This window comes from Cricetulus griseus, chromosome 4, assembly GCF_003668045.3.
Source record: "Cricetulus griseus strain 17A/GY chromosome 4, alternate assembly CriGri-PICRH-1.0, whole genome shotgun sequence".
In the NCBI taxonomy this organism is placed as follows: Eukaryota; Metazoa; Chordata; class Mammalia; order Rodentia; family Cricetidae; genus Cricetulus; species Cricetulus griseus.
Genome location: NC_048597.1, coordinates 63,163,963 through 63,184,186, shown reverse-complemented (window position 1 = coordinate 63,184,186; position 20,224 = coordinate 63,163,963). Strand labels below are relative to the sequence as shown.

At 39.8% G+C, this 20,224-nt stretch overlaps 1 protein-coding gene across 7 annotated transcripts in view; it reads left to right on the top strand.

Annotated features, from left to right (window-relative positions):
- The window catches only part of Tp63 (tumor protein p63), a 205,869-nt gene that overhangs the window by 130,625 nt on the left and 55,020 nt on the right, over positions 1 to 20,224 (top strand). For 5 of the 7 annotated variants that reach the window (XM_035444669.1, XM_035444668.1, XM_035444670.1 and 2 more), the window contains exon 4: positions 663 to 917. In XM_035444669.1, coding sequence (XP_035300560.1) covers positions 663 to 917 — 255 coding nt within the window. Of the gene's footprint in view, positions 1 to 662; positions 918 to 20,224 lie in introns of those variants that run through there. The other 2 variants (XM_035444674.1, XM_035444673.1) reach the window with 2 other exon arrangements.

Below are 20,224 nucleotides of genomic sequence, written 5' to 3'. Positions count from 1 at the left end.
TTTTCAGTACATGTGGTAAAGATGACCGTGGTAGTTCAGGCCTGGCAGACCTAGTCACTCTGCAGAATAAGGCTGTGAGGCAGGAGAATGGCTGAAGTGGAGAGTTTGAGTCTTACCTGAGAAACACAGCAAAATCCCATCTTGAAAACTAAAGAGTGTGTTGCTGTCTCCCTGACCACAGTGCCCATTCCACCCCAGTCATTTCAAACCGGTCCCCATAGTGGTGGTGGAATGTCAAATAAATTTAGATTTAATGCTAAAAAGAAATTGTGCCCTATATGTACAACAATTTGAGGCTCAGCTCCTATAAATCTGTCAGTTGGTCTCTTTCCTTGTGAATGTTGTAGGAGGCTTTTTCTTTTTTTAAATAAAGCAATAATACAGACAGCATTTATTTAAAATAATTTTTAAGCAGTATCATACCCTGGGCACTCTGCTTGTTTTGAGTAAGCATATATTCTTGTTTTTCAACAGTTTCCCAGCTGTACTGCCTGTCTCCTTGTACCACGGATGTCTGGCTTTACTTGTTACATGAGGTATTTGGGACCTCATGTCCAGTTTTGTACAAACCACACCAAATGATGCTGTTTATTTATTTATTTTTATTTTACCAAACAACAAGCTTACATGACTAACGTCGGGGTGTGTGGGTGTCCTTGCAGCCACAGTACACAAACCTGGGGCTCCTGAACAGCATGGACCAGCAGATTCAGAACGGCTCCTCGTCTACCAGCCCCTACAACACAGACCATGCGCAGAACAGCGTGACGGCACCTTCGCCCTACGCACAGCCCAGCTCCACCTTTGATGCCCTGTCTCCATCCCCTGCCATCCCTTCCAACACAGATTACCCAGGCCCACACAGCTTCGATGTGTCCTTCCAGCAGTCAAGCACAGCCAAGTCGGCCACCTGGACGGTAAGCTCTCCTCATTCCCACACCTATGGTGGTCTTCATCTTATCCCAGGAGTTTTCCCTCTTCTAAGTTCATATATTACTCATCCGATGAGGAAAAAATATCATCTTTGACTATTTAACACTTATGTAGCATGTAGATGATATTCAATGCTAAAGTCTGGCTTAGTCTGGCAACCAAATGTGCCTATTGTGGCCAGTGCCTAGTGATGTCAGTCTCTGTGTTCCTGATACCTACCCACTCCTGGGAGACAGCCATCAGGAGTGGGTAGTGACAAGAAGTATCACAGTTCTAGAATATGGACAGTTTCTAGGGTGTGCTGTGTGTTCACCAATCTCCTCACTGCAGAAGATGGAAATATTTTAAGTGATTAACAAAATACAATGCGACCATTTAAGGCAATTAACATCACTTCCTAAGGCCAATTTGTATATTCAAGTAGATTTTATAGCAAGGGTCAACATTTGTTGGTATGTGTATGTTTACTTAGTTTACAACACTTTTCCCCCCATCAAAAGCCTCTACAACTATTTGGAACCCTGAGTTAGTGCAAAGGGATTCGGATTTCAAATGTAGAAATCAGCTTTCTGTGTGTTCAGGATACAACTCCTCTAATGCCTGTACATCCATCCATGTCCCCAACTTAAAAACTAAAAAGACCCAGGTATGGTGACACAGGCTTGTAATCACATCTGCTCGTGAAGTTCAAGCAGGAAAGCTGAATTCAACTCCTTTCCTGGGCTACAGAGAGAGTATGAGGCCAGCCGGAGCAAACCAATGAGACCCAGTCTCAAAGAGAAAGTATAGCAGAAGATACAACCCACCATTAAAAGACAGGTCGTATATATGAAGTCCTTCTAAATGTCATTCTTTTCTTGAAAAACAGTTTTAGAGTTTGGCCAGTTCTTTGCTGCTTCAGCAAGCCAGATTCTCTAGAGAGTGGCTCTACCTTTATTCTGTAGATGGTACCTAGTTGACTGTCAGCTTTCATGAAGGTGAATGGAATTTAAGGATAGCCGACATTTATCCCACTAACTACATTGTGGCATCATCTTGTATCTGTTCCTTGCCTTTTCCCTCTCATTTGTGTAGCTGATAGCACCATTTTGTATCCTCCTCCTGTTATGAGGGAAGCTAGAGGACATGCAGATTAAGCCAAGTGATACTCTGTAAGTCTGTGCGGCTAGGCTGTTTCTAATTTCTGCCTCCCTTGATGGAGTATGTCCTGGCCTTTTCTGGCATTCTAAGCTGGAAGTCCCCAAATTGTCTAAAAATTCCTCTTCAGCGCTCCCCTTTCATGGTCTGAGAAGCTACTCTGTGATGGCTCATATATCAACCATGAATGCAAGGATCAACTGAACACTTGATCCTGCTTCCATGCTTTGCTTGTCATTTGTGTGTGTCATGATCCTTCATCTCATTTGTTTTTATTATCCCAGAGTGAATGCTGCAAGTGAGTAAGCTTCAGAATGCACTGGAGTTTGTCAGGGATGTTTGGCTATCCAGCAGGACAGCAACCTTTTTACAAAGGCATGTGAATCTAGAGGGGGACATGGAGGACATGGAGGTATTTGTGAGCCTCAGGATCAACAGTTACTTGATTGGTTACCAAGTCCTGGGTCCACTTTTCTGAGGGGATAAAAGGCATGTTGCGGCCACCAAATGAATATCACTTCCCTCCAAAGTCATGGAAGTGAAGCTTGGGGCGGGTGCATTAACCCAGTCTGACTACATACCCCCCCACCCCACCCCACTCCCCAACTTACCACTTCTTTCACAAAAGCTCAAGACCCATTTGCATATTCAGCACAAAAACCAAACCACCCACAGTCACCGACCTTCTCTCAAACACATCATCTCACAAAAAGCATTGGAGTCCCACCACTTAAAGCATAGGTTAGGGAGAAAGGAGATGGTTTGGACATACACACTGATAAAATATCAGAAATAGCAACATCACAAGCCCAAGGGAAAAATAATACAGGCTCTTGGGTTTCAGAGATCCGGGTGAGAGCTGGAAAGCTTGGATGGTAGTATGATTGTCAGTGTGGCCTTAGCCAAGTCACTTCAGCCATCTGGGGTTTCATCGGTGCTTTAGTGAGGATGAAGATGGTGACAGTGTTGTCAGAGGTGAGGTGATGGCACTAATGAGGGCAGGAAGCTTTAGAACTGACTAGGTTCTCATCATGTGCATTGCCTGCCCTGCCGTGCAGAAGTGGAGATTGCCAGACAGTTTGACATCTTTTGGATGGTTCTGCAGTTGTCTACAATCTCTATAGAATAAGGGTCCACCAGCATTTTGCACACTATCTATAGATTTATTATATTCCTTTTCACTCTCAAACAGCCTATTTTAAGGTCATTGGCATCTCTTTGAAACTCTAGTTCACTGGAGTCCTTATCCAGGTACCTGTGGTGACCACCTATCAAGAAAATATTTCTTAGTTAGGGAGTCCTATGCTTTGTACATAACAGCATCTAATTATTGGGCCAAGTTACATATTCTTGCATCATATACAGACTTTGCATTTTCAAGAATAGTTACTTATTTTATGTTCATTGGTAATTTTTCCCTGCATGCATATCTGTTTGAGGGTATTGGAATCCCTGGAACTAGAATTGCAGTTTTCAACTACCATGTTGGTGCTGGAAATTGAACCCAGATCCTCTGGTTGAGCAGTCAGTCCTCTTAACAACTGCTGAGCCTTCTCTCTAGCGCCCAAGAAGAGTTACTTAACTATTTGTCTTATTTGTGCCTCGTGACTAAGTCTTTTGTCCCCAGTTTTAAAATGGGAAGCCTCAATAAACAAGTCACAAGATGAATCATGCCCAGGGCCCTCACACCAGATAGTATCCTTCTTATGCTGTCTAGACTGTCACTCAGTTTCTAGCTGACAAGAGGTAGAGGCATGCAGAAGTAGGCCTGTGTCCTGTGAAGCTGACCTTTGATACCCTGATGTCCCTGTGTCCTGTAGAGCTGGACTCTAGTACCCTGATGTCCCTGTGTCCTGTAGAATGGGCCGCTAATGTCCTAAAGTCCAACTGGCAGGGGGGTATTCTGGGCTGTGTTACACAATACTTACTCCCTTGGCATCTGTGCATTTAAAGCATTTATTCTAAATAAGATGCTAGGATTGCCCACAAACCAGAAGTAGCAAAAGTAGGTGTCATTGGGGGAGACCACACTTTCAGCCTAGACCTTCCAGGGACTCTTTAATAAGATTTTGTTGTTGTTGTTGTTTTTCATTTTGTTTTGTTTTTTGTTTTGAGCCTCTGTATTGTGTCACCTTTTCATGATATTCTTCCTCCAGAATCTTCTCTTGTTTCTCTCAGAAATGCTTCCAGCCTCTAATTAAGATGCTTGGAGCATGGAGTATGCCTTCACCACTTCTGCTTTAAACAGCTAGAGGGACTATGGTTTCTAGTTCTGGATATATATATATATATAATATATATATATATATATATATATATGTATGTATGTATATATATTCTTCCAACAAAGCAAAGTGTGATAACACATTCTTCTACTCTACTTAACACACACACACACACACACACACACAAACACACCCCTCCGCTATTCTTCTATCCACAATTAAATTGACACTAGGCCACCGACAGAGAGGCCTGTTATTTAATAATGCATGAATGGTCCAGTGTTTTACCTGAAACTCACCAGGCATAGGGACATGACAAACAATGGTACTTAGAAGACATGAAGAAACGAAAGTGCAGGTGCTGTCTATGCAATGTACTGGTATCATGTGGACTTGCCTTGAGACTCACCCTCTTGGAGCCTTACTTTCTTTGCTTACACACATTGATATCAATACTTTGTTGTGAAGAGTACAAGATGAGCAAATGTACCTATTAGGGCTTAGCTAGTCATAGGCACACATATGTCCATCAAGTCTAATTTGGCTGAGTTTGAATTTGTAAGTTGAATTTGAGTCTTTTTGTATTGTAAACTTATTGCAGTTTTGCTGAGGGTGCATTTACACAATGGGTAATAATTCAAAAAAAATAAAAAGAAAGTCTCCATTAATGTTTTTGATGACTTGGAGATATTAACAGGCATACTTCACCCTTAAGGACTATAATATTATCCCCTATCCAAATATACAGGTGATGACATAGCATGGTAACAGGCTTTCTTGAATTCAGACAGCTATTTGCTTTCTTGTTTCTTAAGCCTTGTCCAAGCTGATGCAGGCTCACCTTGCCAGCACAGGTGTGTGTGGGCCCTTTCCACTTATACAACTTAATGATTTAACACATTTATTGCCTTCAATTCTGCTTTATCTATTGGGATGTTGTTTTTTATTTTCCTATGTGGTCAGAGAAACAGAGCACATTACTTATTGGAGAGTTTGCTATTGACTTCCAGTCAAACATGAGTAGCTATCACTAAAACACTCTATAGCAGGACACTAGCTCAGTAAAGCAATATGTACTGATAAGAATGTTAGATGGCTGTTAAACATTGGTGATACAGAGAAGAGAGCTTCCCATGAAAGCAGAGAATAAGGGGAAGGAAGCCTGCATCCCAAGGCAGGGAGTTTGCTTTCTATTGGACTACAGCAATGAGGTTGCCATCCACAGACCCAGGTTGGCTCTGATTATTGACTTCCTTCACACCTTTTAATCTGTGAGATTATTTATTTATTTAGCAGCCCATGACATAGCAGATCATGTTCTCTGTGAGTAACCTCAGGTTAGGCTTTCTCTCCCTCCCTCCCTCTCTCCCTCCCTCCCTCCCTCCCTCCCTCCTCCCCCTCCCTCCCTCCCTCCCTCCCTCCCTCTCTCGTTTTCTTAACTGTATTCAGACTTAGGTAATGATATCAGTCTTGGGGCAAAGAATCATTTGGGTTTTTGTGTCTTTCTCTCATAGATTTCCAAGACTTACTAGGTAGAAAGCCTAACCTAGACACTGAACAGGACCTTAAACATAAGGAAACCTTGTTTGTAGTTAGTTTTGAGCCTTATCCTCCAGTCCTGAGCCTTACCATGACTGTCCATGGATGTGGACTTCTGCCTTGGCCTGCGGTTTGTGAATAGCATTCTGCCTTTTCCTAATCATACCAGATTCTGGTTATGTTCAGAGCTTTGAAGAATCTGCCTGGAGCCAGCAGAGAGATTAGGGAGGTGTAGTTTGAAAAGGAACATCTAGCTCCCTGGAGAGTTCCATTGATCCTAGCAATTGAGTCTCAGTCTCAGAGGGAGCCAGGCAGGCTGTGATGCACGCCTGTGACCCACTCCCTGTCATTGGGTTACCTGTAATGTAAGACTTTCGGGGGAAAGGCTGCCAGCTCTGCAGAAATCAAATGCAAGCCAGCCTGCTGCATGGCCCTATGGAATGCAGATACTATGGCTAGCCCATCACAGCATATGATCAGCTTCTTCATGTTGCCTGTGATTTGCAGATTCTTCCCACAGAGGAAATATTTCTGGGCCGGACCCTGGGCTCAGTGATGGAGTACAGGGTTAGCAGTGATGGAGTACAAGATCAGCACTCACAAGGTTCTGGGTTCAATTCCTAGCATGCTCTCTTTGTCTCTGTCTCTCTTTCAGTCTCTGTCTCTCTGTTTTATGTCACTTGAACTCTCTGTGTCTGTCAGTCTCAGTCTCTCTGGCTCTTTCTCCCAACCCCACTACTCCCACCCTTCAATTCTAAGCCTTAATTTGGCCTTAGCAAAGTCTCACATTTAAGTGACAGTTAGATGTTATTGCTGAAGGACAAGGGAGAAATTGGTAGACCATAACAAGTTTATTTTTAGTTCTTGGCATAGCTGTCCTATAAATTACCCAAGAAACATATAAGTGCATCTTTCTGTACATCAGACACGCTAATGAGTTACCCAAGCTATTCCTTAGAACACAGTACTCGGACTGTCTCAAATGATATGCTCGGTGACTCTCAGTGATGGTTAATGTGACTGCCTCTAGGGTTTGGATTTACACACATCCCTGGTCAAGCATATTACAAAAGAGATGTACCTTGGTCCAGAGTGTAATTAGGTAGCCAAATCCAAGTTCACCTAATTCAATGTTTATGACTCTCCCTCTGTCTTCTGAGTGATTTGTGGGCTGAAGCATGGAGTTTCTTTTAAAACAATTAATATTGATACAATGCATATGAGTATAATAAGGATCATTGATCCAACAGAAATATTTTTAATTTTTTTACCACTACAAAAAGAATAGCCTGTATTTCCCTTGTTTTTTTCTCTTCCCCTCTTACTCGTTCTTTTCCTCCTGTTCCTAGATCTTCATCCCTTTTCCTCACCTTCTCTATTCCTCATGTTCCTGTCTTTCTCCTCTTAGTCATTAGTGGCTGTGGCCAACTGAGTTCTCTGGCCATCACCAGCCACTTTGTGTGTTGTTTCTCTGCTTTCCAGGAATTCTGGGTTAATATGGAGAAAATCTTGATGGTGCCACCACTATAGGCATTTTAAGAAAATGAGTCAGACCCCTGAAACATAACATTGGGCAGAGTACTTGACTAAGATGGGCTACAACAGAGTAGAGAGGTCAGAGATATTAGTGCCAGGAAGGCTATTGAAAAGGCTGCATGGAAATGGGTTGATACTCCATGACTGCAGGGTCTTGTACCTTTCAGTCCCAGCCTGCTGTCTTAAGAGAAGTGAGGCCTGTCATTAAACAATTAAAGAGAAACTAGAGACTTTGATTTGCATGTAACACCTCCAGATCTTTAACTGACAGTAATATCTTCTTGTAAAACACTATAAGCCAAACAAAACAGTAGACAGACTGAATTTCCATCCTGTGTGATGTGTTGACAGAGACAAGAGAAGGATATTTGAAGTTTGAATAAAATAACTGCGAGCCTATAAGGTAGAACTATCCATTACTATCAGCTGTATTTCATTAAGCAATAATTCTCTGTCCCTCTCAAAGGAAATAGAGATTGAAATCTTGTTACATGTAACCAAGCAATACATTGGCAGTGTATATTTTTTTTATTTTTTTCTTAAAGAATCTATCCTTCCTACTTCATATCTATAAAACTTTATCTTATAAAACCCTGGTTGTATGCAGTACTCTGTACTTGCATAAAATGTTTTATTTGTTTCTGCTCTTATCATTAGAGAATTTATGGAATTCTGTACGTTAACTCTAAAATTAGCCAAAGCTATAATCAAAGGAGGGCAGTGAGGTTTAACGGGCTTCAAATCAATTTTCTCAGCTTACTAACTGTTATTTTATTTTTAATTGGCACATACAGCATGTTCTGGAATAAAGATCACCTGAAAATTGATGCATAAACAGAGAATAATACCAGAAGAATTTTTTAATGACTCAAGAAAAACATACTATATCATTAAGGTCACTAGAAATCCCTTAAAATGAATGTGTATTCAAAATCAACCCTGAAGGATGTGCCTTTTACTGTGGGATATTTGCTGTTGGTACTTTCCCATATATGAGCTTTGCACACTCTTGTTCCTGTCACCTCCTGGTGAACCATTTCCACTGGGTGCGGGTGCACCGTCTGTTGTCCCCCAGCTCCCATCCATCTCATGAACAGCATGCGTACATTTCTCCTGAAAGATATTCATTAATCATCTGTCACTGGGAAAGTTAAAGCAACTTGATTTTAATAGTCTCATGAATGTATGTCAAGAACAATCAATATATTTACTTAGATTGCTTCCAAGTTTTTCATCACTTCTTTGTTCTCTGCTTTTTTTGTTTTGTTTTGTTTTGTTTTTTGAGAAAGGGTTTCTCTGTGGCTTTGGAGGCTCTCCTGGAACTAGCTCTTGTAGATCCACCTGCCTCTGCCTCTGCCTCCCGAGTCCTGGGACTAAAGGTGCATGCCACCATCACCCAGCTGCTTTTTTTTTTTTTTAATGAAGTTATTAGAAGTGACCAGTCTCCTGTAGTTGTAGCCGAGTGGTTAAGGTGATGGACTAGAAGTGACCAACTGAGTTTTGTAAATGATACCAGCCACTGGGTGTCCTGATTTTGTACTTTTCTGGAGTGGTGGACACATGGAGACTTGAAATAATGTAACTTTTCTGCCTAGCCCCTTCTATTCATTCTACATTACAGGAGAAATTTTTGTTGAATGGGGTGGTAACTCTTAGATATTTTTTAAGCCTTGTAATTTTCCTAGGCATGGAGTGGTTTTAGACCATGGGGTCCTGTAATTAGGCACATGGACACCCAAAGAGAATAATTTTTGTTGGTGTCCTTCCCGTGGTTTTTAATAACCCTATCATCAAACTGAAACTCAAAATAAAATTTAAGGTAGAGAACCTATACTTAATTTTTTGGAAGATCAAGCTACAACATTTATTTATTTTTATATGTGTGTGTGTGTGGGCACACATGACACAGTGTACCTGTTGAGGTCAGGAGACAACTTCTGAGTGTTGGTTCTCCTTCTACCACTTGGGTCATGAGGATTGAACTCAGGTCTTCAGAATTAGTGGCAAGCACCTTTATGACGAGCCATCTTGCAGGTCTACCTACATTTAATTGACTATGCGATAAACTAAGAAGGGAGTCTTCTTTTATAAGCAGAGAGAGCCATCTCACTTAATTTGAATTTATATAGAAGGTTCATGTGAACAATGATAACATTTGCCACTTCATTGTATCAGGAGGAACTGAGTTTCTGTCTGTTTTCTGAAGCCTTAACACTGAAATTTCACATCCCCTAGTCAAACAGGATCTTCTTCCATTGGGACCTTCTAAAGTTTAGGGGGTTTTTGTTGTTGTTGTTATTGGGCCTTTTTATGCTCTTAGGAAAATTTTAATGAATACATTGAAGAGATGATTTTAGAAGACTGACCCTGGTTTTCTTTGAATAGCTTCCAAGTTGTAGCAAATCCGAGCGAGGATTACTTGCAGACTCTCATTTGATTTGTGACATCATCTGACAGGCTCCCGAAGAGCATGGCTTATTAAGGATAGCACGGCACCACGAAGGCCACTGTGGGGTACTAATAAGCAAGAGGAACTGGGGCAGGTGGTTTTGCCTCTGCCCATCTGTTAAATGGGTATTATAATATTTCTTTGGCAAGATGACTTTGAGGTGTAATTAAGGTTTATGAAGTGCTTTGGGAGCCTGGGAGATTCTGTTCTCAAAACACAGCGTGTTATTACCTCATCCCTGATTCTTGTTGCTTAGAGTTACCTTCTTGAACTACATCATTCCCATGTTTACAATTCAGGCACTTTTCCGGGATTTTCCAACTCAATTACAAAGACATGACATGACACATTCTACATGTTTAAGTACTTGGGTACAGATAGTAAATGAAAAATACTCACTTTTAAAAGGGGGGGCATGTTTTTGTTTTATGTGTTCCAGTGTTTTGACTATGTGGTGTCTGTGCATCATAAACATGCCTGGTGCCTGTGCAGGTCAGTAAAGGACACTGGACCCTCTGGAATGAGAGATACTGAAAGTTGTGAGCTACCACGTGAGTGCTGGGAACTGAACTCGGATCCTCTAGAAGAACAGCCAGTGCTCTTAAACATTGAGCCATCTCTCCAGCCCTATATATACTATTTTATAATTCAAAGAGTTTCTCCTTAGAACATATGTCCTGAATACATCTTCGAGAAACAGTAGGATGAATTTACATCGATTACTCTTTGATAACTCGAGATACAAATATATCTTGTCCTTTGATTAGATTCCCCTTCTTGTACTTTACCTTATATCTTGTGTATAAATTTGAGAATTTTACACTTGTGAGTATAAAGCCCCAAATTATGTGAATTACCTCTATTCCATTTTCATATTTTGTATTTCTGAGTAAAAAAAATCACATTTTTCACTTAAACAGTGTCATAAGTATGTATTATATTTCTAACCAAGTAATCACCATCAAATAAATCACACATGTGATTAACCATATATCATAAAACCAAAGTAATTACTGCCATAAACATCTTTACAAAATGGCAAAATGATTCTCACGTCCTATAGTTAGCTTAACTATCTTATATGCCTTGACAGATGTGTTATGTTTTACTTGTAAAATATTAGAAGTTATTTTTATGAATTTGACTTCCCTAAACTAGCTTCACATAAAAAATATCTTAATCCATATTTTGATTTTGAGGAATTTTAATACATTCGATTACAGTAATTTAATCACGGATTTTTCTCAAAATTGTCTTCAACAAGTTTAGATTTTTACATAGTGTTTAGAGTGAGTTTGTTTCTGATTCTATTACTAAGGGAGTTTTACATGTAAGGAAAAACTTTGTTTCTTATTGAATTTGAAAATACATTAGTATGTACCTTTAGTGTCCCTGCCTGCCATTCTACACACCAAAGTAGAGTGGTCTAAAAAGATACCCCCCAATATTAGTATGTATGAGAAAGGGTTGGAATACCTAACAGGGAGACTTCTAGTCCTTTGCCTTGGTGATGGGGGATGAAGTTAAGGACTAGGGAATGTATTAGACTCAAGCTTTACCTTTACACACTAGGTTTGTGGCCTATACTTACTCTTTCTGCCTTTTTACACAAAACTGTGGAACCACTACTAGATGATGCCTCTGAGAAATGTTGGAACAGTTTATAACTAGATAAAACAGATTAACCAACAGAATGGAAGGTATTTTCAATAACGGAAAGCTGGAAGAATTATTTCTGTACTCTCACAGTTGAAATGAGTACTTAGAAAATGATCTCCTTCAAGCCAGTCCACATTAAAATGTAGGCTCTTCCTCTATTGCTCATTCTCCTATTTCTACAGTGTAGTCATACAAGTACAAATAAATACAGGATTTTTTTTAAATACAGGATTTTTAAAGTACTTTAGTATAACTATATTCCCTCTGAATGTAGGAAGATATTGGATAACTGTTTTTACTTTTGACCAAATCAATCTTTTCAAATCGGATTGCCAGCTTCTAAGAGTTTTCACAAGATAACTTTGACATTCTTTAATCTCATTCCTTTACCTCTTTCATGGTCACAGATTAAACCTAACTTTCACCCATCTTCAAAGTCTAAAGTCTACACATTCATATGTAGATTCAATAAAAGCATATTTCAGAGATGTTTATAGTCTGTCTGAATCATCATATAACTTAAAAAACATGCACCCATTACTTACTTTGGTTAAAACTCTACAGTAAAATATGTAGATGGGTAGCTCAAGGTCTGGATACAGGGAATCAACTCGCTCAGCACCACATCTAGAAGAAATTATAGGCTTCTCATATAATTTCTACTCAAGAAGCAAATGGGTAGCCATTAGTGTAAGCATTCAAAATGTACTGATAATCCAGGATGGGTATCTTATCTAACAACCATCATTTTAGGCTATAATGCCTTTTTTTCTACAAAAGGATGGGAGACAAAGATGTTCACTGTGAGCATAGAAATACTGGAGCAGCAATACATGTGGTACCCTATTCTTCCTTACTAGGTCCCCTTGACACAACTCACTGTGACCATTGTTTGGCAGATGGCAGAAAGGTGGTACCTGTGCGACAGTACAGGCTAAAATAAACCCTGGTAATACTTTGAGGACCTCAGAGTTGTGGCCTAGGAGAAACAACTATAGATGGCAGCATTAAAAAAAAATAAGACTGTCTGAAAAATTATGGATGGTGTAGTGTTCAGCAGTGAGAATGGGAGAGAACAGAAGCACAAAAATATGAAAACTGAAATATGTAAATCAGCAGTAGACATCATTTGGAAACTTTCTACAGACACACAGGTAGTGGGAAAAGTAGAATAAAAGTTCCATCATTCATTTTGGATAGAAGTTAGCTGCGAGGACCTACACACTTAGTTGACTGAACAAACCTTTATTATGTCTTGATTTCATTACTGTTTTCAATGATCTTTATCAAAAGCATTTTACATCCAACTATTTCAAAGCATTGGTTTAACTGGTCTCATCCCTTTGGGTAGTAAATAAATGTGGCCTTGCTAACACAAACAAGTTTTACTAGCAGTAGTCTTCCAGGTTTTACGATTTCTCTCTTCCCTCAACGCCCACCCAAGAGTAGCTATTATCTTAGGCACCCTGGGATTACAGTATGGCTGCCACAGGAGAAGTAGAATGTCTCACTAGAAATTTAGGAGGAGAGCCTTACACAGAAGTCTGAAAACCACACATTGTGTTTGTTAGCCGATGTTTTCTAAGACACAGTACTAGCACTAATGGTGTATGTTTATGATATGCACTTCTAATTTGAGGAAGAGACCCAAATGAATTCAAACGGAATGTGCAAAATCAACCTAATTGCTTTCCATCCTTAATTACTACATTTGATAGTCTATTATGTGCTTTTGCATTTAGATATGAGGACATGCTTCTTATTTCTTTCACTTTTCTTCTGGGAGACTTGATTGAGCTATTTTGGGAAAGAAAAGACAGGGAATTGAGAGGGGGCATATCTTACTTTTTTTCTCCCTAGAAAATCTGTTAACTTTTGAGAACTGAACCTCTTTTAAAATATATTTCAGGTAGTCTTAATGAAGAAATATGTAATTCTATATACCTCAATAATTTATAGACTTTCCTACCTTTAAATTTCCAAGAAGGTCTCCGTCAACATCTACTTGAATTTAATGAAAACAGATAATCAGCCAGACTTTTAAGGCTCTTTGCTCATGAGAAATCCCAAGGTTTAATTTTGGTCATTAGTGCAATGTTACAATTCTTTGGGATAAATTGTGATGGAACAGTGTCTCAATGTGCTGTGTAGGCTGGCAACAAGCTCTGTGTCCACATGCTCCTTCCTCTCCAGCCTCCTGTTTATCCAAGTATAGGTGGGTGGTACCTCAAGCAGAAATTCTCTTACTCTAACATCTGGATATTTTCCCACTAATTCTGAACATAGCCTGATTTGATGGGGTTTTGAGTTGATGTTGGCATTCATAGTGCTTGCCTTTGAGTGTCCAGTGGCTATAGTGGTCTTCCTCTCCTAGAGTCAATGAGCATACACACGAGGAAGAGATGGCCAGAGCTATGTTGTTATCTGTTTGCCACTGCTGTTTGATGGGATAGGGATACTCCCCATACAAAAGAAGCTTGGGAACAAAGTGAACTAGGAAAGGGGGAATCACCATGAGTATGTTTTTCCTACACTGTAATATGAGCAGACACAGGGTTTATATCCTGCTAAAGCTTGCTTAGAAGCATTCCCAAGCTAACAGATTTTCTTTTTTAAAGAAATGGCTTAAGAATTTGTTTTGAAGTTGTCAGTTGAGCATATGGCTGTAGGGCATGGACTCCGTCCTAATTTGTTGCTTTCATAAAGTGTTTGACATTGGAATTTAGACATCAGAAACAGACGATGGAATACTTTGAATGCAGCACATTTCATAAACTCTCTTTTTGTAAGTTCCCTGGTAAATTAAAGTGAAACATCATAAAGCAAACAACATACTGCTCAAAACTATGAGAGGTTCTTATAGGGTATCTATGTCTTGAAGACTACAAATTTAGTAAAATCCCAAAGTACTTGCTTTCAAAAAGAGGAAAAAGTGTACCACATACAATATTTAAAATTTGCAATCTTGCAAGACATGGATAAGCCAAATAGACAAAGGAGGATTCAAGCCTGGCTTCCCTTAACCAACAAACTGAATTCTGTTCCTAAGAAGACAAAGAAGTAAAGGGGCAGAATTTAGTTTGTTGGTTAGGGGAAGCCAGGCTTGAATTTCACCTTTGTCTATTTAGCCTATGCAGAGCCCTTGTCTCTCTATGGGCTTTGACTTCCCCAATATGGAGATGATATTATTAGTAGACGTTAACAGAGTGAATATAAAGTTCAGGCTGCAGCTACTGGTGAGTGCTGGGTTTTATTGGGAAGGATTATAGGTTTAGGGTTAGAATTTAGGTTAGACTTTCCCACCTGTAGCTACTGTTGGGATCTGTAGTAACGAGTTAACACCATGGAATAGTTCTCGATTCTGTCATGAAGCCTTCCACTAGGCAGTGGTGGAAGGACTGAATAAACATGTGGGTTATTCTATAAATGGAGTGTTGGCCTTCCAGTAGCCTAAGTGAAACCACGTGTAAGCCTATGTGCTCCCCGGCTCCAGACACTCCATTCCACCTTAAGCTGTGCTCAACTACAGAAAACTGAATACATGAAAGTAAGTTGCTGCCAGCCTAGGTATGGTAAAGCCCCTGACACACATCTCCAGGCAGTGTGCTGCATGTCACAGGTGGGGTATTCCTTTGAAAGTGCAGGCATGATTATGCTCAGGTCACATATAAGGCAGATTAATTTAGTCCTGTGTGGATGTCGTTGGAAGGGGCACCTGAAAGGTGATAGTTATGCAAACACATAGTGGTAGGGCACAATACTCACCTGTGACATAGCTCACTCTGTAAGTTCGGGGGAAGTGAGAGATAGCAGGAAGAAGATGCCAATGTCACTGTTTCTAGGGCTCAGCAGTCAGGGAGGGAAGAATAGTGTGATAGCTAACCCTCACAGAATAGCTGTTAGCAGTAGTGGGCTGCCATGCTCCAGCTAGGATCCAGGCAAATTGCTTTGCCCTATTGGTGCCTCAGTTCCCTCATCTTTAAAATGAGGCTAATGATAATTACCCCAGGATTTTCATGAGGATCACATGAGATAATGAGGTATAAGTGCTTTACTAGGAAGTTGGTGTCCATGTGAACTGTTGCCTCTGCCTTGAGATACTGCCAGCCAACCTTGCCATTTCCCAACATCTGAATGGAACCTCACATGCTTCCATCTCGTGTATAAGCTCAAGGCTCTGGCTGAGTGAGATGATTCTTATCCAACTTATTTTAAACCTTCCTATAACATTCCCTTTCGCTCCTGCTTTTAGGTAAAAAATAACCCTTCTGTATACCCCAAAGTTGACTCCCACTGCCTTTTCTTCCTTCCTAAGGGAAAACCCAAGTAGACTAGAGGGTAGTGGGGTTTTTTTGTTTTTGTTTTTGTTTTTGTTTTTGTTTTTGTTTTCTTCTCTCCTGGAATCATTGGAATGGCTGATTGTGGGAAATAAGAGCCTTCCTTTAGGACTCACCTAACTGGGATGTCCCATAAATATCCTCAGTCTGTAGGATTCTCCACACAGACAGCTGTTCTCATTGCCAATTTGTTCACAGCATTTGGTCATGGACTCATGAACAACAGTGCCATATCTGCTGGGGACCAACTACTCTCTAGAACACTAGAGCAGGGGAGGCTCAGCAGAATTCTCATGACTGAATCATGGCCATGAGCTAATGTCTCTGGTTTTGTGAGTCAGTGCTGCCCAGGCATTGGTTTTCTAGATTTTTTTTCAAAAAATAAAAAGATTCCTCTATTGTCATTTGCTTGTGAAAGGCTAAAACAAACCTCCCTGTCACTAGAGAGTAGCATTCTAAAGATTGGATGTTCAGTTCCTGTTTTCTGTTAAAGTATTTTTTAAAAAATAGAGTTTCTTTAGGAGCTGATAATAATAATAAACACTGAGATGTGTGTGTGTGTGTGTGTGTGTGTGTGTGTGTGTGTGTGTGTGCGCATGGGTGCATGCGTGTGTGGCTCCAGGCAAAGTAGGTGAAATGATGTGTTTGGGAGATGAATGTTCTTGTACTAGGCAAGACATAGCTTGCAGGAGAACATCTGGAGCCGGCCCATTCTGCATGGGATGGGGCCAAGACGTGTTTATGCCTTAGTGCCTGTTTGAACAAGTCTAATCTTAAAATGATTTAGAATGTTTTAGAAGATTCCTCTTCACATATTATTTCCTTATATAACCAGTATATGTACTAGAAACTTTGTTTAAAACATGACAACAGTGTTTATCCATATGAAATAGAATTTAAGTGTTTAAATCAGACTTATTAGGGAAGCATTCCACTGAACTGATAGTATCAATATGAAATTATAAATTATCAATATGAAGTGAATGCCTAGTCCATGACAATATTGATCATTAAGGGTACAAAGATAAGTTGCATATCTATTTTAAGTAGAAGTTTCCTAGTTTTAAAATATTCATGAGAGATATTTTTGTAGAAAGAAAAATAAACTACCTGAATCTTTGCTCTCAAATACACTGAAGTGTTGCTGAAAACTTGATTTAAAAACTACCTGTCAGGATGGGAGACAGAGATCAGTGAGAGAGAGTGGCCTAAGTTATGAACAAATCAACAAGTAAGAGGGAATCTCAATTTCTTCTGCCATCAGTATCTATCTTTGTTACCTTCAGAAAGGGAAGCATCTTGTAGGGATGCAATGGGGAGTCTTTGTAGCTTTTAAATAGACATTTCATGTATCTTTTTAGGAGTCTGACAGTGCTGCTGTTTCTCAACACACAGTGTGTGGGTTGGGGGGGGGGGGGGGGGACAGGGGGTTGGTGGTGTGTCCTATCCGAGAAAGCATGCTGCCCCTTTGCTCCATTCTTCCCTCAGCTCTCGCTTGCCCCTCACTCCTTCCTGTCAAGATGGAAATCAGTTGACAAGAGAGAAGGAAAGAAGATGGGAAGGGAAAAAGAAAAGGAGTGGTGAAAAAATACTATGGAAGCTTAAAATTCAGTAGTTTTGAAATGGTTTGTTCAAACTTCCTCTCAGAAAGTTAGCATATTTATAATTTCCTAGCTGGTAAACCCCCAATCTCTTGATACTGTCTGAGTCAACTACAGAAGTTGCAAACACCAATGGCAAGCTTTGTCCTCTGATTTGGAGATCATTGGGAGTATTTTATCACTTAAATGAATCTCAGTTTATTATTATATTTAGCTGCTTCTTAGAAAAGACCATATCCAGAAATTGAATTTATCTTTTGCTCAAATCCACTTAAAGACCTTTGTTTGTTTGGGGTTTGTTTGTTTATTTTTTGTTTTGTTTTTTCGAGACGGGGTTTCTCTGTGGCTTTGGAGGCTGTCCTGGAACTAGCTCTTGTAGACCAGGCTGATCTCTAACTCACAGAGATCTGCCTGCCTCTGCCTTCTGAGTGCTGGGATTAAAGGCGTGCACCATCAACACCCGGCTTAAAGACCATTTTACGAATACCAAAATGTTAACAAAGGGTCACTCTAGGAAGTAACCTTGCCCATATTTTTCATTTTCTGTTTTTCTTGGCATTGCAAAATGTATTGAGTTTTGATTGAAGAAAAAAATAATAAAATGCAGGGTGGATAGAACTCTAGTGAAGTCCAGATCAAAGGAAAGTCTCCTAGTAAGAAGACAAAAAGCATTATTTTTCAGCAAGTTCCAAAAAACAAAAATCATTATGTACAGAACTCTGTAATGATGTGGAAAGGCCTTTAAATTTTTGTTTATTCTGCTTAAAGTTGTATCTTCCTAGGAACTTTAAAATTACTAGTCCCCAGACTGAACGATCCTCCCAGGATTCATCAACCAATATTCTGTGACATGAGCACATGAGTGAAGTTGGCTATTCCATATTTCTAGTTCTTAGTTGATATTATGCATCGAAGAACACTCTTAATCTTAAAGAACATATCTTGAGGGCCCACAATGTATACTCGCAAAAGAAAAACCACATAGATAGAATGCCATACAAGTGACCAGACCATTCTACAATTCAATCTCCATTTCTGTCAGGCAGAAGTAATCTCTCGTGAAGGTTGTCGAGAGTTCACTGTGTGAAGCCCATAGTCCAGAGCCTGCCCACTGAGCATGTCCCTGACAAATCGGTTAGTTAATATGAGGGCTAGATGCTGTAGGGTAATCATATTAATAGATAAGTTAGCCCTTCCTTCTTCAAAGGGCTCACAGTCAATCTCTGAGAACTGATAAAGCTGGCTATAATTCAGTGTGACAGGGGCTCTAATCTCTCTGGAATGTCCTTCTTCCTACTACCACCTTTGTCTTTCAGGCAGACTCCTGCTTATCCATTTAAACTCGCTCGAAGTATTAACTGTAGACGAAGGCTTCCCATTCTCCCATTCTACCCCCCCCAACATGCATACTCAGGTCTGAAGGATTAGCTCTGTCTGGTCATGGCATCTTGATGCTGGTACACTCAAGTCTCAATATATATATGTATATGTATGTGTATATATATATGTGTATATATATTTGTTATTTCTTGTCTGAACAAAGTATGATGCAGAACAGAAAACACTAACTTATCTAGTTTCCCAGAGAATCTAGTATTTAGTGTTGGATTTTGAAGTGATAAGCAGGACACTATAATGGGTAAAAATACCAAAGACATTCTGATTAGAGGGTTACTAAAATCATGGATACATGGATGCATCCTGTATAAACAAGAACATGAAAAAGTTGAATATCCTTGAACTACAGGGTGTTTGGAGAAAATATATGATGGTAGAGAGAAGTCCTTAGTGCTAGAATGAGAAGGGATTGCAATCTTGGAATGTCATCCCAAAGAACTAAACTCCATCTTATAAGCCTGGGGAAAACAGTAACTGGTGAAGATATCATATCCTATTGGAGGGAGAGAGATGACTAAAGGGTAGCTCCTTGGAGGTTGGAAGACTGAGGGCAAGGAGATGAACTGGGGAGGTGTTAACAAGAATTCAGACCATGGCAAGAGCAAGAAGTGCTGAGGGTGGAATCGCAGTTTGTATTTCAGAGATGGAGACCTACTCTGGGGTTGTTTTGACTTTCATCACTGTAGTGTTTCTTAGACATAATTTAGAATTATTTCTTGTCACACCCATACTAGCAAAAAAGCAAAAAAAAAAATGATAGATTCCTCGAATGTTTGGTATTTCTTCATTTAGGATTAGCATGGCTGCTTATGCTATTGGTTTGTGTACAGAGGGCCCAAGAGCATATATAGTTGACTGAATAAAGTCACACTGTATATTTGTGACTTGACTGCCACTGGAAATGTTTGAGAGGAAGTGGTGTTGAAAGGAGGAAGATGTTTATGAAGAGTCAGGCTATTTTCCCAGATCTTTAGTTCTATTACCTTTGAGAGGAGTACATTGGACTAAATCTTTTAGCATTCCTTCTGGTTTTTACACTAGTAGGAATGAACACTTTCCATTAAAAGACTGTCTTTAAGTCCATTTTTAAAAAGACAGAAGCAACTTTTTCTTATCACATAGCCATGCATTTTCAAAATCAACAACAAGAGATGCATGTATCCTTTGGCCTGCCATCTTCAGTGGCATGTCAGTTACCTGAATTATAAAATTCCATTTCCTTTGTGCTAAAATATAGAAACCACAATCGTCTTACAAAGAGTAGTCATTACTTTTGTTGTTGCTTCTACTCCAAAAGGATTCAGAATTCTTGTCAGGTACGATGTTACTGAGCTGTGTAACATGGATCCAGACCTAGAGAGCCTTCTAAGGTAGGGAACAAAGAACCAGAAAAGAAGATTTGGGAATGAA